The sequence below is a fragment of the Portunus trituberculatus genome, chromosome 19 (genome assembly GCF_017591435.1).
Source record: "Portunus trituberculatus isolate SZX2019 chromosome 19, ASM1759143v1, whole genome shotgun sequence".
NCBI lineage: Eukaryota > Metazoa > Arthropoda > Malacostraca > Decapoda > Portunidae > Portunus > Portunus trituberculatus.
In genome coordinates, this window is record NC_059273.1 from 16,643,090 (window position 1) to 16,661,746 (window position 18,657).

The 18,657-nt window shown below is 43.4% G+C and overlaps 2 protein-coding genes and 1 long non-coding RNA gene across 4 annotated transcripts in view; 2 read left to right on the forward strand and 1 right to left on the reverse strand.

Moving 5' to 3' along the window:
* The window catches only part of LOC123506088, a 12,751-nt gene extending 4,529 nt beyond the window's left edge, over positions 1–8,222 (reverse strand). Inside the window, exon 1 of the long non-coding RNA XR_006675339.1 lies at positions 8,085–8,222. This is a non-coding gene — a long non-coding RNA (uncharacterized LOC123506088). The remainder of the gene's footprint in view (positions 1–8,084) is intronic.
* Positions 1–8,557, forward strand: part of LOC123506086 (adipolin-like) — a 22,115-nt gene extending 13,558 nt beyond the window's left edge. For both annotated transcript variants that reach the window (XM_045257950.1, XM_045257952.1), the window contains exons 2-7: positions 4,202–4,597; positions 5,473–5,707; positions 5,934–6,106; positions 6,224–6,414; positions 6,837–6,953; positions 7,233–8,557. In XM_045257950.1, the coding sequence (XP_045113885.1) occupies positions 4,406–4,597; positions 5,473–5,707; positions 5,934–6,106; positions 6,224–6,414; positions 6,837–6,953; positions 7,233–7,290 (966 nt within the window). In that variant the 5' untranslated portion in view covers positions 4,202–4,405 and the 3' untranslated portion in view covers positions 7,291–8,557. The remainder of the gene's footprint in view (positions 1–4,201; positions 4,598–5,472; positions 5,708–5,933; positions 6,107–6,223; positions 6,415–6,836; positions 6,954–7,232) is intronic.
* A 345-nt stretch (positions 8,558–8,902) lies between these two features.
* LOC123506084 (spindle assembly checkpoint kinase-like) overlaps positions 8,903–18,657 on the forward strand; it is a 49,045-nt gene continuing 39,290 nt past the window's right edge. Inside the window, exon 1 of the mRNA XM_045257947.1 lies at positions 8,903–8,936. Within this exon, the coding sequence (XP_045113882.1) occupies positions 8,918–8,936 (19 nt within the window). The 5' untranslated portion in view covers positions 8,903–8,917. The remainder of the gene's footprint in view (positions 8,937–18,657) is intronic.

Here is an 18,657-nt window from a genome sequence, read left to right on the forward strand (position 1 = left end):
AGGCAGACGTGGGTATGGTGTGCGTTCATGTGTTGGTGCGTTGGTGAATTAGTGGTGGCGTCACAGCGGAGGGTTCGTGAATCAAGGAAAGTTGGAAGTGGACGCGTGTGGCGAGGAACGGGGTAGCGGCGGCGGCGGCGGCGATGGGTCATATCTGAGTGACGTGCGTAACAGTGTTATGACTCGAACAGTCCGCTGAAGTGAGCGGCGGTGGCTGCGCTCGCATGACACACTATCTTGAGTCACGCTCTCAGGTTGCTCTGTTTACATGGGAGTGGCTGGGAGGCGGCCGGAAGCCCCTCAGGCAACGCTCTTCAACTTTGTTTGCTCTGTCTGTATACACGTACACAGTCCCTCTCTCTTCCCTAAGCGCCTCCCCTGGGAACGGCGAGTCCCGGGAGCCTTCCTCGTCGGGGGCTCCGTCGCGGTGTCGCCCGGCAGGGATCAGTGCGCCTCACACGCTTAATTACACGGGTGAGGACTGATGACGTCGATGGGAGGCCGCGCGGATATGGGTTGGAATAAAATCTTGATCTGTGTCTAGGCTAGGCGCCCTGGGTGGCTCCCGGCGGGTGCTGCTCGTTGCTGGGCGGTGCTGAGTGCCGCAAGGTGGGGGCCGGCCAGTGCTCAGTGTACTTTGGATGCTACAAGAGAGCTGACTGGGGAGCTGTGAGTGAGTGGAGGTACGAGTGAGTCCTAAGGCTGAGAAACAGACGCTGGCGAGGTGCTCAGTGTTGGACGTTGGTCGTTGAGTGTTTGATGTTTGGTCATTTGATGCTGACAGGTTTGTGCTGCGTGCTGATGTTACGCTTCATTGCTTCATCACCTCGTCCTTTGCTTGGTGCGTCGCGCTGATTGGTGCTTGTCACGTGTCAGGGAAGCGGGCCAGTCTGGCGGACACGGACACGCAGGTCCGTCGAACATAACAAGAATTACTGGTGCAAGCGCGGCGGCCCATACAAGGCAAATCGCTTACATCACCGCTTGCAGACCTATATTCGTCTCACCTCACCTCTTTTCAACGCTCTTCACTGGCTATTGTTTGCCTCGACCACGCGCTAAATTTATCCCATTCATTCACCGTTAATGGACAAACTTATACGTTAACATTTCCAAAACATTTACTTTTTTTTCCCGCAGGACTTGATGCTTCCCTTAATTCATCTACCTCTTTGAAAAATCCCATAAAAATTCTTTTTATTAATTTTCATTACGGCAGCATAACTATAACACCTCACCTTACCTTACTCCTCTACATAACCTACAATACATTACACATCGGTTTCCTGCGAGGAGCTTACGTGGCGCCTCTGTAGCACCTTATTCCGCTTGCTCCCCTCCGCAGGCCAGCAGAGCAATAAACAAACACAAGGTACCGAAGTGCGCCCTCATCCCGGTCCTGCCGCGGCCTTGATACTGTTGAAGGGTGGGAGGAGGGCTGCCCAGGGAGACGGAAGAGAAGTGTGAGCGGTTTGAGGGAAGGAAAAGGGAACAGAGGAGCGAGTGTGTGCTGGTGGGACGGCGGGTCTTGAAGATGGCGATAAGAAATATATACGTAAAATGGATCTCACACGGCCCTGGGAACGAATCTGAGGGATAAGCGTTGTAAGTCATTGAGGTGAAAAAAGTGCGAGATGGAGGAGATGAGGAGGGAGACAGAGAAGGGGAAAAAAGAGGAAGAGAGAGGAGGGAAAGGCGGAAGAGAAAAGTGACAGGAAAACCTCCAATATATATTTTACAGAGAGAGAGAGAGAGAGAGAGAGAGAGAGAGAGAGTAAATAAAGGAGTAGGAAGGAAGGGAGGTGGATTGCAGGGGCAGACGCCATCACCCGTGCGTGGATGCCCTGCCAAGATATGCGTCATTCATTATGGAGGCGCCAACATGGAGACCCACGCATTACCACGCCTCGGCCTCCCTTCCCGCAGCCCCTCCCGCCTTATACCTTCCCCCTCCTCCCGCCTCTTCAGTTCTCCCGTCTCTGCCTCCTCGCTGTCCCTCCTTGCGTCTGTTCTTCGGCAACCCAACATATACTACACATCCTCTTGCGCCATTACTCACTCCATTCAGCTTTTTTCTTTATTCTCTCTCTCTCTCTCTCTCTCTCTCTCTCTCTCTCTCTCTCTCTCTAGCATTACTCTCTCTCTCTTCATTCATCCTTTCATTCTCTCACCTCTCGCTTCACCTCTCCTCCGTCACTCTCTCTCTCTCTCTCTCTCTCTCTCTCTCTCTCTCTCAGCCAGCATGCTTTTCCTCACCTATGCACTCACATCCGTCACACTCCTGACACCAGACGGCGCGACACACCCAAATTATCTTCTTTACGTCTATTCACCTTTTGCTATATGGTTCCTTGCTATTTTGTTCTGTCATTCCCTTTGAGTGTGATAATTTCAATGGCCTCGCACACACACACACACACATACACACACACACACACACACACACACACACACACACACACACACACACACACACACACACACACACACACACTCAGCAGATGTTACGTATACCGGTGTCGAAACCTGTTGAAAGGAAGGGAATACTGAGGAACGTTTCTACATACGCTCTCGGCTTCTATCTCAAGGAACGGCCAGCTTATTCACGCCTCGCTAATATGGGTATGGATGATCTCTCTCTCTCTCTCTCTCTCTCTCTCTCTCTCTCTCTCTCTCTCTCTCTCTCTTACTGATTTATTCGTAAAGGGTGGGAATGAAAAGGGAAAGGAGGAAAAAAAACAGTGTGGTGTGTATTGATGCATGTGTGCGGCTGTGCAAGGGTTTCGCGGGGTGGTCCTGGGTCCTGGGGTGAGGGCTGCAGAGGGCGTCGAGTGGTGTAGCAGTAGTTTGATACCAGAGCGAGCAAAGTGGCGGCACTACTGCTGGCAATAAAACACAGCCTCTCCAGCGACATGGCGGGAGGAGGCGAGCGACGATACGGCGAGGGAAACAGGAAGAGGAGGGGGCGCGAGTGCAGGTGGAGGATGAACAGTAGAGGGCGTAGTGGAGGATGGGCGTGTGGCTGAAAAATCTATATGGTGAATTAGGAGCTTATGCAGACTTGGCGATGGATAGATCAGTGAGTCACGGAAATGTGGAAATGTAGGGTAATGTGTCAAATGGAAATACAGGCGCCGTGAGGGGGTGTGTGTATCCGCTTGACTCCTGGCGCAGACCCACCGCGCCACTAAGTCAGAACAACATCCTTCTCTATATAAGGGCTGCTCCTCACTGCGCAGGGCTTCTTTGATGTCCCGAAGAGCTGTCCATCCTTCATGTAGGCCGATTTACCTATGTACTTTTATCTTCTTCCTCAAAAATAAATTCCTTTCCTTTCCGCATTAGATCAAAATTAACATTCATTGCTGATGGCGAGAAAAAAAAAAAAGTTACAGCCATCATTACTTTTCTCGGAGCAACCCCAAGAGTTCTCAGAATGGCTCTTTATCGAGGAAAAAGGGAGAGGGAAAAAAAAGTGACGCAGAGCTCTTATGGGCGAGGTGGCACAAGGCCCACGTCTCTCACAGCCACACCTGATATCGGCCTTTTTGGTGCCGCTGCTCCCCTCCACCCGACGCACAGGACAGCTGCCTCCGTGACCCAGTACTGAATTTATTTCCTTCTCAGGTGAAAACAGGCGCGCTGCCGGATAATCATGTACCTCAGAATCCCTGCTTTGTTGATCATTTGTGTGAGGCTTGACGGCGCGTGGAGCCTCTGATGTCTGCGACCGTCTGCCGCACACTTGTTGTCGTCACGAATCACTCAGCCGTGCCTGGCACTCGTACCTGGCACTCTCTCCCTCTGTGTGTGTGTGTGTGTGTGTGTGTGTGTGTGTGTGTCAGTCTGTCTGCCCGTGTTTACGTCCGTCTCGCCGAGCGGCCGACCTCGGCTCAAGTACCTCGAGCAGATTGTGTTGCCGTTACCGCCTTTCAAACTCTACTTATGGAACGCTTTAAGGTCTAAAGTGTTGTTTTAAAGCTACGGCGCGTGTTGCACTGTCTGGGACCGGCGTGGGAGCGTGGAGGGCGCGTGGCCGGCCTGACGCGTCTGGCAGAGGGAGGGGAAAGGCGGGAAATTTGATGAGGTTGCATGCGGGTATTCTGAGCCGACCTATAAATTAAGAAGTGCTTTGGCTGCCGGTGTTGTGGTCATGGTCACGGTCGTCGCCTTGTTAATCGGTATCGTCTTTCCCCCACAGCACGTCATAAGCACCAGTGCAGCCTGATGTTCTGCACCTCAGCACTTTCATGCAGCCCATGACTCTCCGTAGTAGCGGTGGGGACAACAGCAACGACGCAGCACATTAGTGAGCATTATTAGCACCGTCAGCAGTACCACAAACACCTACATCAGTAATAATAGCTGAAGCAGCAGAGACGGCACCGTAAGAGACGAGTGTAGGATGCAGGGGAGACCGTGCTGGCGAGCTGGCGCCATGGGCGTCTGGCTGCTGGTGCTGCTGCTGCTGAACCTGCGTAAGGCAGAGGGCGTAAGGAGCATGGTGAGAGGAAGCCATGCCCGCGATCTCTCCCTCGGCAGCAACACCTTCCAGAATCTGCAGACTCTGTGGGAAAAAGACAGCCAGGAGGAGGAGGTAAGGCGCGCACACACACACACACACACACACACACACACACACACTACACCGCGTAGTGTAGTGGTTAGCACGCTCGACTTACAATCGAGAGGGCCGAGTTCGAGTCCCGGGAAGCGGCGAGCCTTAATGTGTGGCCCCTGTTCACCTAGCAGTAAATAGGTACGGGATGTAACTCGAGGGGTTGTGGCCTCGCTTTCCCGGTGTGTGGAGTGTGTTGTGGTCTCAGTCCTACCCGAAGATCGGTCTATGAGCTCTGAGCTCGCTCCGTAATGGGGAAGATTGGCTGGGTGACCAGCAGGAGTCCGAGGTGAATTATACACACATTTGTAAAGTCTGGTCATCAACAGAATTCACCAAAATTATGTTAAAAGTTACTGCAGTCTCCCACGGGTGAAACCTTGGCGGGCCGGGGTGGGGTTGGGCGGGACGGGGCGGGCAGTGCGGAGCCTGGGTGTCCGCTGCCACGCTTCCTCCCCGGCTACTGCTCCGGGCTTTCGTGAGGAACTTGACCCGCTTGGTTCACGTAACACTGCGACCCAACACATTCCTGGTTCAGTTTCACCAACCTGACACCCTCAAGGTCACACCGCCTTGTTTACAACCTGCGCCGGCCTGGGTCACATCCGGCATTGCTTTCTTCAAGAGTTTGTCTCGGCGTGAGTCCGAGTCTTAATGAGCGTTACTGAGCTCGTGGGGCTTCGAATCATCTGCTTCACTGTCATCTGCCTGATATACTAAGACTTACCTGGTGGAGGTCTACACGTCACTTCCATCCCTCGTCATCTTTCTTAGAATCAATCAGTTTCTCTTGTTAGTTGATATCAAACTGGCTACAGCTTGATACCGTAACCAATTGTTCTTTCTTCTCACAGCGCCCCCACGTGCTCGATCCTCGCAAGACCTGGGATTTCTTCCTTCGCAACTCTGAGGCACATAGGGTCAGATCACGGAAGAATCGCATGAGAAACCGCAAGAATCGCATTCCCATGCCAAAGGAAGGCCCTCCCGGACCCCCAGGTCGCCGAGGACCCGTGGGGCCCCCAGGAGCCCCGGGGGGTCCCCTCACCACGCAGGAGATGGAAGAGTACATCAAGGATTTTTTGAGAGGTTAGAATTAACAATGTTTTGCGATCTCGTGACTTACGTGACTTTGATTTTTCCCGAATTAGAGAGCCTAGACACAATTCATTCTGATTTCCGAGTTATTATATTTATTTAATCACTTCATTTTATTTATAAGACGCAGAACTTTACGTACACAAATTTCTTCATTATGCAACATCCAATTCTTTCATTCGGCTTACTCGGTGTCTGATAACGCGCGACCCGACAGACTACTTGAGTCAAAACAACACTCTGCCAAACGCAACGAGTCTGGAGTCAGGCGAGAACCAGAGATCGACCCGGGCTGGTCGGGGTCGCGTAAAGGCTGCCTTCACCGCCATCCTGCCGCGCCCCCTCGTCCTCAACCCCTCTGGACTCTCAATCGTCGACTCATTCACCATTGTAAGTGTCACCAAACCAAAGAGAGAGAGAGAGTGAATGTGTGTGTGTGTAAGAGAGTCCTCTACAACAATACATACACATGCACAAATTCACCAAGATTACCACCACCTGCCACAGACGTTCTCCCCGGGGGTGTTCGAGCGGCGGATGATCCTGCAGCACGGCGGGTTCTCGGCGATCAAGCGCGGCATCTACCAGGTGGCCGCCTCCCTGGTGCTGCACCCCTACGGCCGCCCCAACAGTCCACCGCTCGAGCCGCCGCAAGACATTAGCGTCTATCTCTGCATTACCACATGTGCCAGAGACAGGTGAGTGCCGCAGGTGGTGTTGGTTGTTAGAGTGGTGGCTTGAGGCAAGTTTATGTAGTTCGTTGTTAATATTAGTTTTTTTACGTTACTACACTTCATATACGTATTCCCAAACGTTTTGTTGCTTCATGCCAACTACTGTTACTCTGATAGAAGTTGATAAGGTTCTGGAGTGTGTCTTCGTTATTCCTGTGGTTATTTGACAACGATTCTGCATCGTCAAGGGAAAACACAATTCAAAATCTAACTAACCATCTTTGTGGTCTTTAAAATTTGTCTCTATGAACAAAGGGGAGTCAAGAATACAGACTGCATTGCAACATGAATCATTTAATTCTTCTTTCATTACCCATCGCATTAATCGCATTAGCGTCACGTTACCATCCGAGCTTCTAACGTGACATTTTTCCCTGGCGGTGCAGGCGCCGGCTGGAGTGGTCGGGAGGCATGGGCGAGGGGTCGGTCACGGCGGTGCTGGTGGGCCACGTCATGCTAATGAGAGGTGACACACTCCTTGTCGCCGTCGACAATCCCACAAAGTAAGTAATTTTTCTTCTGCCACCCCGCTGTTTGTCTGCCGCCCTGATCTCTTGCGACAATGACTTTATGCATGTCAGGTGCCCTATTAACATTTTGTGGTTATAGAGTGGCAGGCGTCAGTTTTCTTGCTGGATAGATCTTGACCTCACAGTAATGACTTTGCCCCTCGCTGCAGATTAACGTTCAGTACTCTTGATAATTCAAATGTATCTGCTAAACTAATTTTCAGGGTAACGATCATCATGTAGTCATCTCTAATCAGGCTCTTTCCTCCCCAGGCGACCTCTGCAGGTGAGAACAGGATCAAGCTTCTCGGCCGCGCTCATCGGAACCTAAACACCTGTACCAGGAAGTTTTGCGCCGAGTTCCGCACCCAGAGGGCAACGAACTGGGTGCGTCAGATGAAGTGTTCCTTGAGTGAACAAGTGAAAACAAAAACCAAGATAATGCTAGTGAGGTGTGTTACAGAAAGTGTTTCTATCAGCGGCAGCATGTGATGTAAAGACATGGACCACACTGGGTATGTGAAAAGAGGCGCGGCAGATTGCCATGTCTTGAGAAGCTCACACGCTGCGGGTGTGTGAGCTGCAAGTGACTACAAGACGGCCGCGTGCTGATGTGGCGCCCTTGAAGAAAAAAGACTGACGCTATTATACGTACTGAGGACCTTTAGAGGCCGCATGCCATATCTGGCAGTTATAATTAAAACGTGGTTTAAAAGCTTTACGTAGATGACATGGAATTAAACAAAACAAAAAAATATGTATTTATTTTGACGTGTGTTTGTGAGTAGCCCAGCAGTTGTCCCTGAGTGGGATGAGTTTTTTGTGTGTTAGTGACAGTTTGGGTTATTGTAACATTCACGCTCGGATAAATCTCTCTCTCTCTCTCTCTCTCTCTCTCTCTCTCTCTCTCTTTGCGTGGTTGTGAGACTTGCCCTGCAGCCCCTGACTGTCTCCCTCTCCCTCTCCATCTCCCAGTCCCAGGATCTGCGCGCGGGTCACAGCCTCATGATCTTTAGGGAGCGTGAAGGGCGTGAATTTCTGCACAGAAGGCTATTGTTAGCTCAGTGTTAGAGAATGTTTTGTTGAATGAGGCTCTAGGTATTTGTTTTTGTCGTCATGTGACACTCTCTCTCTCTCTCTCTCTCTCTCTCTCTCTCTCTCTCTCTCTCTCTCTCTCTCTCTCTTTATTTCTTTATGCAGTATTTATGGTGCTTTCGTCCCTGCGCCCTGTACAAAGCTGCTTACAGTATACCCTGTCAGAGGATGTTCATTAGTTATACTCGCGTAAATCAAGACCATGGATTAGGACGAACGATGCTCCTCGACAGACGCACTTCTTTTAGGTGTTTCACGTACATTCCAGAGACGTAGGCAGTATGCTGGAACATTGTACTCAAACCCTGTCTCTATAATCCTTGATCCTTCCCATTTTCCTCTTCCTCCTCCTATAATGTACGTATTTTAGCACGTTCATGTAAATATTTGAAAGCGTTGATCCCTGTGACAGTATCTTCCTTCCCTGTACGTGTTCTTCATTCAATAGTCGTGAAGTTGTCTATATAATAAATGCGAAGTACAATAGTTATTATTTGTGCCAATTTTTGTGTTTACTTATTCGATCCAGCCATGCCATCATTCATTTAGTGTCAATGGTACCGAGATGAAACATAGATACATACATAAATACTTATAGACTGGCAGACAGACACATTCAGACCAAAGTTGCCTCTACCAAATAGATAAAACATAACTACTACATTCACACTCATTTGCATCATTCTCTATAGCCCCTCGAGGGAGAAAAAGAAAGTATCGCTGCCCTCACTTTACGGGGATCAGAAGCAGTTAAAGTGAGGTGAACGAGGACAATGTTCTCCAGTGTGTATGGTGCGGCTGAGGAGTGAGGGTCTTTCTTCTGCTGCCCACGACAAACAAGCCATCATGCAGTACAGCGCCTGATGATTCACCTCGACACAGGTAAGGAAGGAATAACCGATTGCGGTCATTGTAATACTATTTGATCCTTTGACTTATATCCTTAAGTGGCAATGTGGATGTTACATGTTTCATTAGCAAGTTCGAAACTACTTGAAATTAGTTAAACCACTTCCTTGTTAAGTGGCGAGCCTAAACAACCAATTAAATTGTTCGCAATGGTTTGGAAGAATAAAAATCACCACCGGACGTAATTTTACACAAAAGCTCTGCGTGCTGGAAAAAAAAGTAACAATAATAACTATTAGGAATATATTTTTAGCTACAACCATCAAGTAAAGAACACAAAACATGACAAAATGAGATAAATACCACACACATTATCTTAGCTTTGGATGCATCATATTCTTCTTAACACATCCCTTAGTTACTGCATAACGTGTATCAAGAGAGGCGATTTTAGAATGTGCATTTTCCAGAACTGTATACCAAAGAAGGTAATCATTACTACTCATTGTGGTCATTGTAAAACTCACTAGGTAATTGTTTAACCACCGGCAACTCACACCATTTCAAACACTCCAGTCATATTAAGGAGGGCTCACACTTGTCAATTTACCACTGAAATTGCCCTGCGACCGGAAAAACCAGTCGCAAAACAAGACCAACATGTTAGTCTTCTTTAATCGATTTGCGACTTTGTTTACGTTGTGACGTCACAGAGAAGTTTGAAAATGTGGTGTCGATATAGAGAAGATTTTAGAGTTGGTGAGGGAAAAAGAGCACATCTGGGAACCTAAGAGTGAATTGTACAGCAAAAAAGTTTATGCAAATAGGCGTTCGATGGGATAGCTGCCACTCTCCGATGACTGCTTCCCTCTAGGCAGGGTGTTGTTGGTGAGGATCGAATACTTGTGATGATTTAATTTGATCGCAATCGTCATCGTCACCAGAGGAAGACATCTGTTGGAACTGTTTGTTCACATTTACTTCTCGCCAACAAGCCGATACTTCCCAGACGCTATGTGTGAGCGTGTTCCGACTAGAAGGGCTCAGTCGATACTTCTAGCGACTTGCAATTTCTGTCGCATATTGACACGTGTGAACCCGCCTTAGAGAGAGCCAGCTGTTGCCAACTTCACGTGTAATATTCACCTGCCAGTCCTGCGTCTCCTGCCTCAGTGCCTTGTCCACGAAGTTAATTAAACCGAGTGAGAGGAAGTAAGATGAAGAGGAGGTGTAGATTGTATTCCTTGGTTAGCGAGTCTTGAACGTTTGTAAATCAGTTCAGTCTTCGAGGTTAATAAGTGACCTATACATGATATCATAATGAAGGAAAGCACTGGTCGCCGAATTCTTGTGTTGGAATTTCAAATTTCATGGGTCAAAAGGGAGATTGAATATATCCACACTCTTGGTATTCCGGTTCGATCACATACCCTGATAAGGATGGTTTACTTATGGGGATGTGAATGTTTGTTGAGGCTGCGTGGTGGTAGCCTACTGATTGAGCAGTTATGATCACGGCCATGGCACTGGTAACTTGATCGCTTAATTCAGTCATCTCTGTTCTGCCTGAATTGGGTAAATAAAGATATAATTGGTGTCTAACTTGGAGAAAACTGTTTGAACTCCTACAACACAAGATGGATTGAATAGATACTTGATTGTTGGTAGATTGATTGCTGCGTAGGTACTAAGGCAGGTTCACACGTGACAATTTGTAACTGAAATTTTAAGTCAGTAGTCTCCTACTGAATATCGGTGCCTAGTGACAGTCGAAAACAAGACCAATATGCTGGTCTTCTTCAGTCGATTTGCGATTTTTTTTACGTTGTGACGTCACGGAGAAAGGTTTGAAAATGTGGTGTCTATGCAGAGAAGATTTTGGAGTTGGTGAGGGAAAAAGAGCACATCTGGGACCCTAAAAGTGAATTGTACAACAGAAAAAAGCTTATACAAATAGGCGTTCGATGAGACAGCTGCCACTCTCCGATGACTGCTTCCCTCTATGCAGGGTGTTGTTGGAGGTAAGGATTGAATACTTGTGATGATTTAATTTGATCGTCGAGGAAGACAATCAAGACATCTTGTTGGGTAGTTGTTTGTTTACATCCATACCCCGCCAACCAGCCGATACTTCCCAGTCGCTACTTCTAGCGACTTGCAGTTTCAGTCGCATATTGACACGTGTGAACCCGGCTTTACCGTTGGTGCCAAGCTGGCAGTGGTAGCCTTCTGGTAGGTGAGTGGACACTGGACTCGGACCGTGGACCTTCGCCGCTTTGTGTTCTTCCTCTTCGCTGCTCCTTGGCCCTTGTTTACATTGCCGAGCGACTACTCCCTGCACTATTGTACGCTTGACACCACCTGCTGGTGATTAGTACCGTGACCCAGGGATGGCAAAAGGTAAGGCTGCTGTGTGTGTGTGTGTGTGTGTGTGTGTGTGTGTGGTAGGGATGCCCTTGGGTCTTCTGTTTTGACTGAGAGATCGTCAACGCTCAGTCGCTCATCCTCGCTTGTAGCGTCAGCCGAGCTGATCGTGCCAACTCTTCTATTCCGTATATTGACATCAATAGCAGAACTAGGAGAAGCAGCAGCAGGCAACACCAGAAAAGGCAATGTCCTAATACAAGAGCATCATCTAGCACAAACACAGCTGCAGCATGAAGAAAAGAACAAACAATATTCCAATACAAGGGGACAACAAACAGCACAGAGAAGAGCAACAAAAGCAAATAAAGTACGTTACATGAAGGAGAACGACCAGAACCAAGGCACTGCTTCTTGACAGGATACGGGAGAGCACAACTGGCAGAGGGTATACCACAAGTCCACATCAAAACAAGGAAGATGACTGGAAAGCTCCAGCAGCGCATGTGGCTGTTTGGAGAGCATCATGAAGGGAGTGGGCAAGGAGGTGCACTTCCCAACAGCAGCAGGCCATTGATAGGACCAAAAGAGGTGTAAGGATACACATAATGCGAGACATTATAAAAAAGCACCTCGAAATTAGGGAAGAAGACCCGGAGTGGAAGGTGTGGAAATAGTCTTCAAGAGGGGTGGCGTAGTGGATAAGGTGATGAGCGTGGGATCAGGCAGACGTCCACGCGTAGGTTCGAATCCCACCACGTACAGCCTTAAAACACTTTGCCATTTGTCGAGTGGTTTAAAGTTTCCTACGTCACCATGATACCCAGGTTCTAGGTGGTTACACTCAAGATGAGCTTGGGTGGTGATATGGGCCCTAATATGGGTACCACTATAAATAAAATTGCCTGCGCCACTAATGGGCTTCCCATACACTTTCAAGTGTGCCTACAGGCGCTATAGGCCTTACCGTCAAAAAAAAAAAAAAAAAAAAAAAAAAAAAGATTGGTGCCAAAGATACCGTGAATACAGCTTCATTTGTGGGAGCATAAGATATCAGCAAGGGAGGGCATGCGCCTGTCAACCATACGTTTGGACGATCAGGAACATCGTTGGCGCAGCAGGAATACACTCGGTCCACCAAGATGAGATGAGATGAGGTCGGGGAGAGCAGCCTGTAGTTTACCTTACTGAACACACGAGAACAGAATGGAGGGAAGAGGAGAATTTTATTGTTTGGAGGGGGATAGCAGAGACAGAGTGGCATTAAAAGATTTTATTCAGGAAAGCAGTTAGTTAGGTTCAGGTAGAGGTAAACGAGAAGGGAGGAGTAGGAGTGTTGGTTAAGAACGAGGAAGAAAGGAAGGTGACGGAGGTGATCTTTCAAAAGAGAGGTTGAAGACCTGCTTGGATGCAATAAAGAAAATAAGTGTGTGCTTTCGCACACACAAGAGTTTTGGGGAAGGGGACTGGTAAGATAATACGAAAATCTATGAAGCGCTGCATGGAAGCTGATAGGAAGTGAATACCGATGAGAGATTTTAAAGGTATTTGACATTATTCATGAAGATGTTCTACCGCAGACTGCATTAATGAACACATGCTTCCAGTCACAATTCACCAGAAAGTACCTCTGTAGGAGAAGCATGGCATAAGGACAAAGTGCTGAGGGAATTTCAAGTAGATGTTCAAGAATTTAAGAAAATGAAGGATCAGGATGTAAGGTTCAAGGGGAATGTAGCAGACAGCTAACAGAGATAATAATGGTAAGTTCTTTTCAAGTCCCTCTAGACTGGAAAAGATGTAATATAGTGCCACTTTTCAAAAGAAGTAATAAAGAAAACCACTAAATTACACACTAGTGTCTTTAATAAGTTCTTGCAAAATATTTTAAATGATTGTAAAATAAAAAGAAAAAAAAATGTATGGATGAAATATCTAGAAGAAACATACACGTTGTGGATATCAATTTGTTTTCAGAAATGGAAGATTTTGTTATAATTTATTGAATCTTTAGAGTAGAGCAATTGATACAATCCAAGAGAGATGACAGGACAGACTGTCTACTGAGATTTAAAGGAGACATTTCATTTATTCCAGCAGAGATTGATATGGAGTATTCAAGATGTGGGATTTGCAGGGCAAGACACTTATGGAATTCTTAAGGGACAGAGAAATCCGAACAATGATTAAGGGTAAAAATCAGAATAATGTAAAAGTTCTTCTACAGGGGATACAGGGGGATAGTTCTGACCACTGTTAATGGCCTTAGTATGTATTAATGACATGGTGAAAAACTGGCAGCTTTTGCAGGTTTTCTTTTCCATATGACACAAAGTTGTTGAAAAAAAATTGGAAAACGAGATTGTGAAATACTACATAAGGATCTGGATCAGGTATGAGTGGAGTGGGAAATAAGAAATGTTATTTAACACAAAGAAATGCAGTGATAGAACTAAAGAAGAACAAGACTCAAGATCCTACACCATGAGAAATATAGAAATAAAAAATGAATAGATAAAAAGAAGGCAAAGCTTAGAGAATTACAATGAGATAATTTGTGACCAGAAAAACAAAATAGTCAGTTAACCAAAGTTACTAATAAAGATCATATTTACTTTAATGGATGAAATGATAATGGATGAATTTGATAGTATGATTTGACCCAGACTGGAATATATCACAATTGTTTTTGCACCTCATAATAAAAAATCTGCATAATATAGGATTAAAAGCTTTAAGCAAAATGTCTGTCTGTCTGTCTCTTTCTCTCAACTTTTAAACAATTTAACAAGTTGTACAAGGTCACCTTGATTAATTCTTGGCATTGTTGGGTGGGAAGTAAATACAAATTTTTTTCCACAAGGCAGACCATCACACACCACCCAAACAATACTACTGAAGCAAAAGGGATAACCAAAGAATTTCTGAAGCGGTTTATTGCCTCTTCATGCAGACAGCCATGACAAATTTCTAACACTGCATTTTATGGTATGTATATATGGTAGTGCTAAGCGAGGCTGTAACGTGTAAACTTCCACTTACTCTAACTTAATTATCTACAATATGGTTTTAGCCTGTCTGTAGTGCAATGATGCAATAATACAATGCCTTCAGAGGAGTAATATTATCCATAAGGGGAGAATCTCTAGAGTGAACTGTATTGAGGAAATTCTTGAACTATCTCAAAATAATACTAATACTATTCATTACTATAGTGTAAGACAATCGGTGGTAGTAGGGAGTCCATTCACGGAAAGGTCATCAGCTCACTCATCTTATCCACACACCAGGGGAATGTGTGAAGCAAAGGTTACCACTTGATAAGATTCACTACTGACTTTTACTTTGTCTGGCAGCAGAAATGCTAGTCAAATCTTCAGTTTACTAATGTCAGGAGTGTAATTACGACTTTAGGTATTCAGAGATGTGTCAAGGTTAACTCAAACCAAATTTCTTGACTACTTATGTCAGTTTTCACTGTTATGTTTCTATTCTTTGTAATCTAATTCTGGCATCATTAGAAGTGTTGTTTTGGGGATGAAGTAATTTTGTTAGTTGCTCAATCACACTTCCACTGTCTTATTTCCATCAGTCTTATTACAAGTTCTCATGCCAATCCCATGAACACAGCTAGAAAGTAAGTAGGATAATGACACAACTTACATTCCACAATATATGTTTGTAGTTCTGCCTGGAAAATCAGACTGGAATATTACAAGCAAAACTATCACGGACAGGCAACCATAAACCAGCATTTAGGACTTACTCATTCCTTTCAAGTATTTGGCTTTGGTTCATAAAATACATCACAATTTGCTTTCAATTTGCTTAGACATCACCTCCCTATATGGATTACAATGATGTCAGTAATAGATGTTATACCAATACATACTTGTGAAATCCCAAGCTCTAAAATTTTACCCTCTTTTGTTAGAAAAAATGTTTACCTTCTCTTAGGCCAAGCTTGATGTGTTGCCCCTAAAGATAGCACTACATGTGTTTTTCTCATCCTTCCGTTGCTACAGACAGTTGAGCATCAGTGTTTGTAAAAAATTTGTATGGAACACCTATTACTATGGAAGGTTAATAAGCTATGCATATATTACTTACAAAAACCATGTAACAGTAAGAAACTTTGAAATACATTTATGCTGTTTATTTCAAGTGGAAAAGTTTTCTTGTACATTAGTAGTTATCAGGATAGCAATGCCTTCTATTGTTTTCTCTTTATAGAAAAAAGAAAAACCAGGAACTTCAGGCTTACAATGTGGTATCACATAAAAATAAATGCTATCACATTATTTTCCTTATCTCATTTACTGAGATATGAGTATTTCTTATTTTCACAATTTGCTTTCCTTGTTCAGCAGAGCATGCACCTTGGCACGTAAACCCTGAAAGCAAAGCAAGAAACAACATTATTATGATGGTGAACTAAAAAGTAATGACACACTCCCATTCACCTTCGTCTCACAAAATATACATTATACATTGTGTGTGTATATATACAGAGATTTCTCAATTTATGTGAGGGACATTTTACTGAGGAATCACATAATGTGAAAATTGCATAAAGTGAACATGATTACCAGACTAAACTGTACAATGTTCGAGGTGTGTGTGTGTGTCTGTGTGTGTGTGTGTGTGTGTGTGTGTGTGTGTGTGTGTGTGTGCGTGCGTGCGTGTGTGTGTGTGTGTGTGTGTGTGTGTGTGTGTGTGTGTGTGTGTGTGTACAGTGAGTGCCAAAGCTATTGGCACCAAAATTGTGTGCCAATACCTATCAAGGATCCCTTGTAGCTACCTAAGGAAAAAGATAGAGTGGGCAGAACGCAAGTCCCACGGAAAGAAAGAAGCCTGCTGTGCTTCCTGGTGAACGCATTTTTCTTTAGTCACAAGACACTTTTTTTTTTTTTGCACACTGTGGGATAATGCCACAAGGTCCAGGGGTGACAAGGGAGCAAATTGCAGCAACATCATCACTCTGTGTGGTAGGCAAGTCCAACAAGGATATTTCAATCCAGACAGGCATAGCACTATGCACTGTCCAGAGATGGACAAAGAAATGTAAGGCCGTGGGAGGTGATGACCCACCACTTCAATTCAAGAGGACTGGACTGGCTAGGAAGACTGGCTAAGAGAACTCTTAAGGTGCTTGATTGATAGGTGGAAGCAGAACATAGAAACACAGCTATGGAACTAAAAGAAAAGAATCCTCAACTACAACAAGTGTCTGTTAGGACAATCCAATGCCGCCTCAAGGACGACCTCTGCTATGAGCCCCAGGCACCACAGCATAAACCCATTCTATCAGACACAGAGGCAATACAGCATGCAATTTTTTAGGAAACATCTGACGTGGGACAGTGAGAATTGGAAGAAGGTAATGTGGAGTGACGATGTTACGTTTAATGTTACTGGAAACCACGAAGATAAAGTGAGGCTATGACCAGATGCAGACCTTTACCAGCCCCAGTACCCAAGGGGACAGTCAAGTACCCTGATAGTGTCGTGGTACGGTGCACCTTTGGGTAGCATGTTAAGGGTAAGCTAGTGGTGTTGCCTGAAAACATTGCAATCAATAAGGAATGCTATTCAAAACCATTTTGTGACTATCTGGAGGATTGCTTTGATGTATGCAAGAGTGAGGTGTTCATGCTGGACGGTGCTGCTCCACACATAGCAAAATTAATCAAGGAATGATTTGAGTTTGTGGGAGTGGACTACATACAAGACTGGCCTGGTAATAGTCCACATTTTCATTACATTGTAAACTTTTAGGGACTGATAAAGCAATGTCTACGATGGTGTAACACTGCAATTGTGCCAAAGCTCATGAAGGATACTCAGGACATCTGGGACAACTTGGGAGCCTCTATACTGCAGACTTGCTGAATCTGTTTCTCGACGAATAGAACTGTCTAAAGAGGAAAGGATTCCACAAAAAGTACTAAAGGCTGCTAAGCACCCCCTAAATATTTGTTAATTATTTTTCTCTAGTGTTACAGGAGAAAAAGGTACCACACCAATACTATGGTGCCGACTGTATATACATTCGTGAATCAAACCATATTCCCCATATGAATCAATGTAAAATAGATTAATCCATTCCTGGAAGGGCTGCATCTGAGTGAGTGGAGAGTGACTGGACATGCACCCTGCAGTCCCTTTAGCACATATCCTATATGAATTGCTTTTGTGTACCTTTCAGCTGGAATAAACAAAGGATCGTCATTGCTATAGTAACAGCATCTAACTGACAGCAAGATGGCACACGCTGACCTTCCTGAAGACATTTATCATGCATCACTAGCTGTCTTGAAGGTGAGGCTCCTCTGTGCTGCAATCAGCCATGATGACAATATGGCACTCCAAACAAACATCTTGCAGAATCTCCTCATTCCCAAGATTTGCCATACCAACAAAGTATCTTGAAATCACGTTATTCTAAACAATTCAAATAATTTTAAAAAATGACGAAGTTTTTTTTACCTGATGTTATTTCAAAATTGCATAATCTGAACATGCATAAATCGAGAAATACCTGTATATATATATATATATATATATATATATATATATATATATATATATATATATATATATATATATATATATATATATATATATATATATATATATATATATATATATATATATATATATATATATATATATATATATATATATATATATATATATATATATATATATATATATATATATATATATATATATATATATATATATATATATATATATATATATATATATATATATATATATATATATATATATATATATATATATATATATATATATATATATATATATATATATATATATATATATATATATATATATATATATATATATATATATATATATATATATATATATATATATATATATATATATATATATATATATATATATATATATATATATATATATATATATATATATATATATATATATATATATATATATATATATATATATATATATATATATATATATATATATATATATATATATATATATATATATATATATATATATATATATATATATATATATATATATATATATATATATATATATATATATATATATATATATATATATATATATATATATATATATATATATATATATATATATATATATATATATATATATATATATATATATATATATATATATATATATATATATATATATATATATATATATATATATATATATATATATATATATATATATATATATATATATATATATATATATATATATATATATATATATATATATATATATATATATATATATATATATATATATATATATATATATATATATATATATATATATATATATATATATATATATA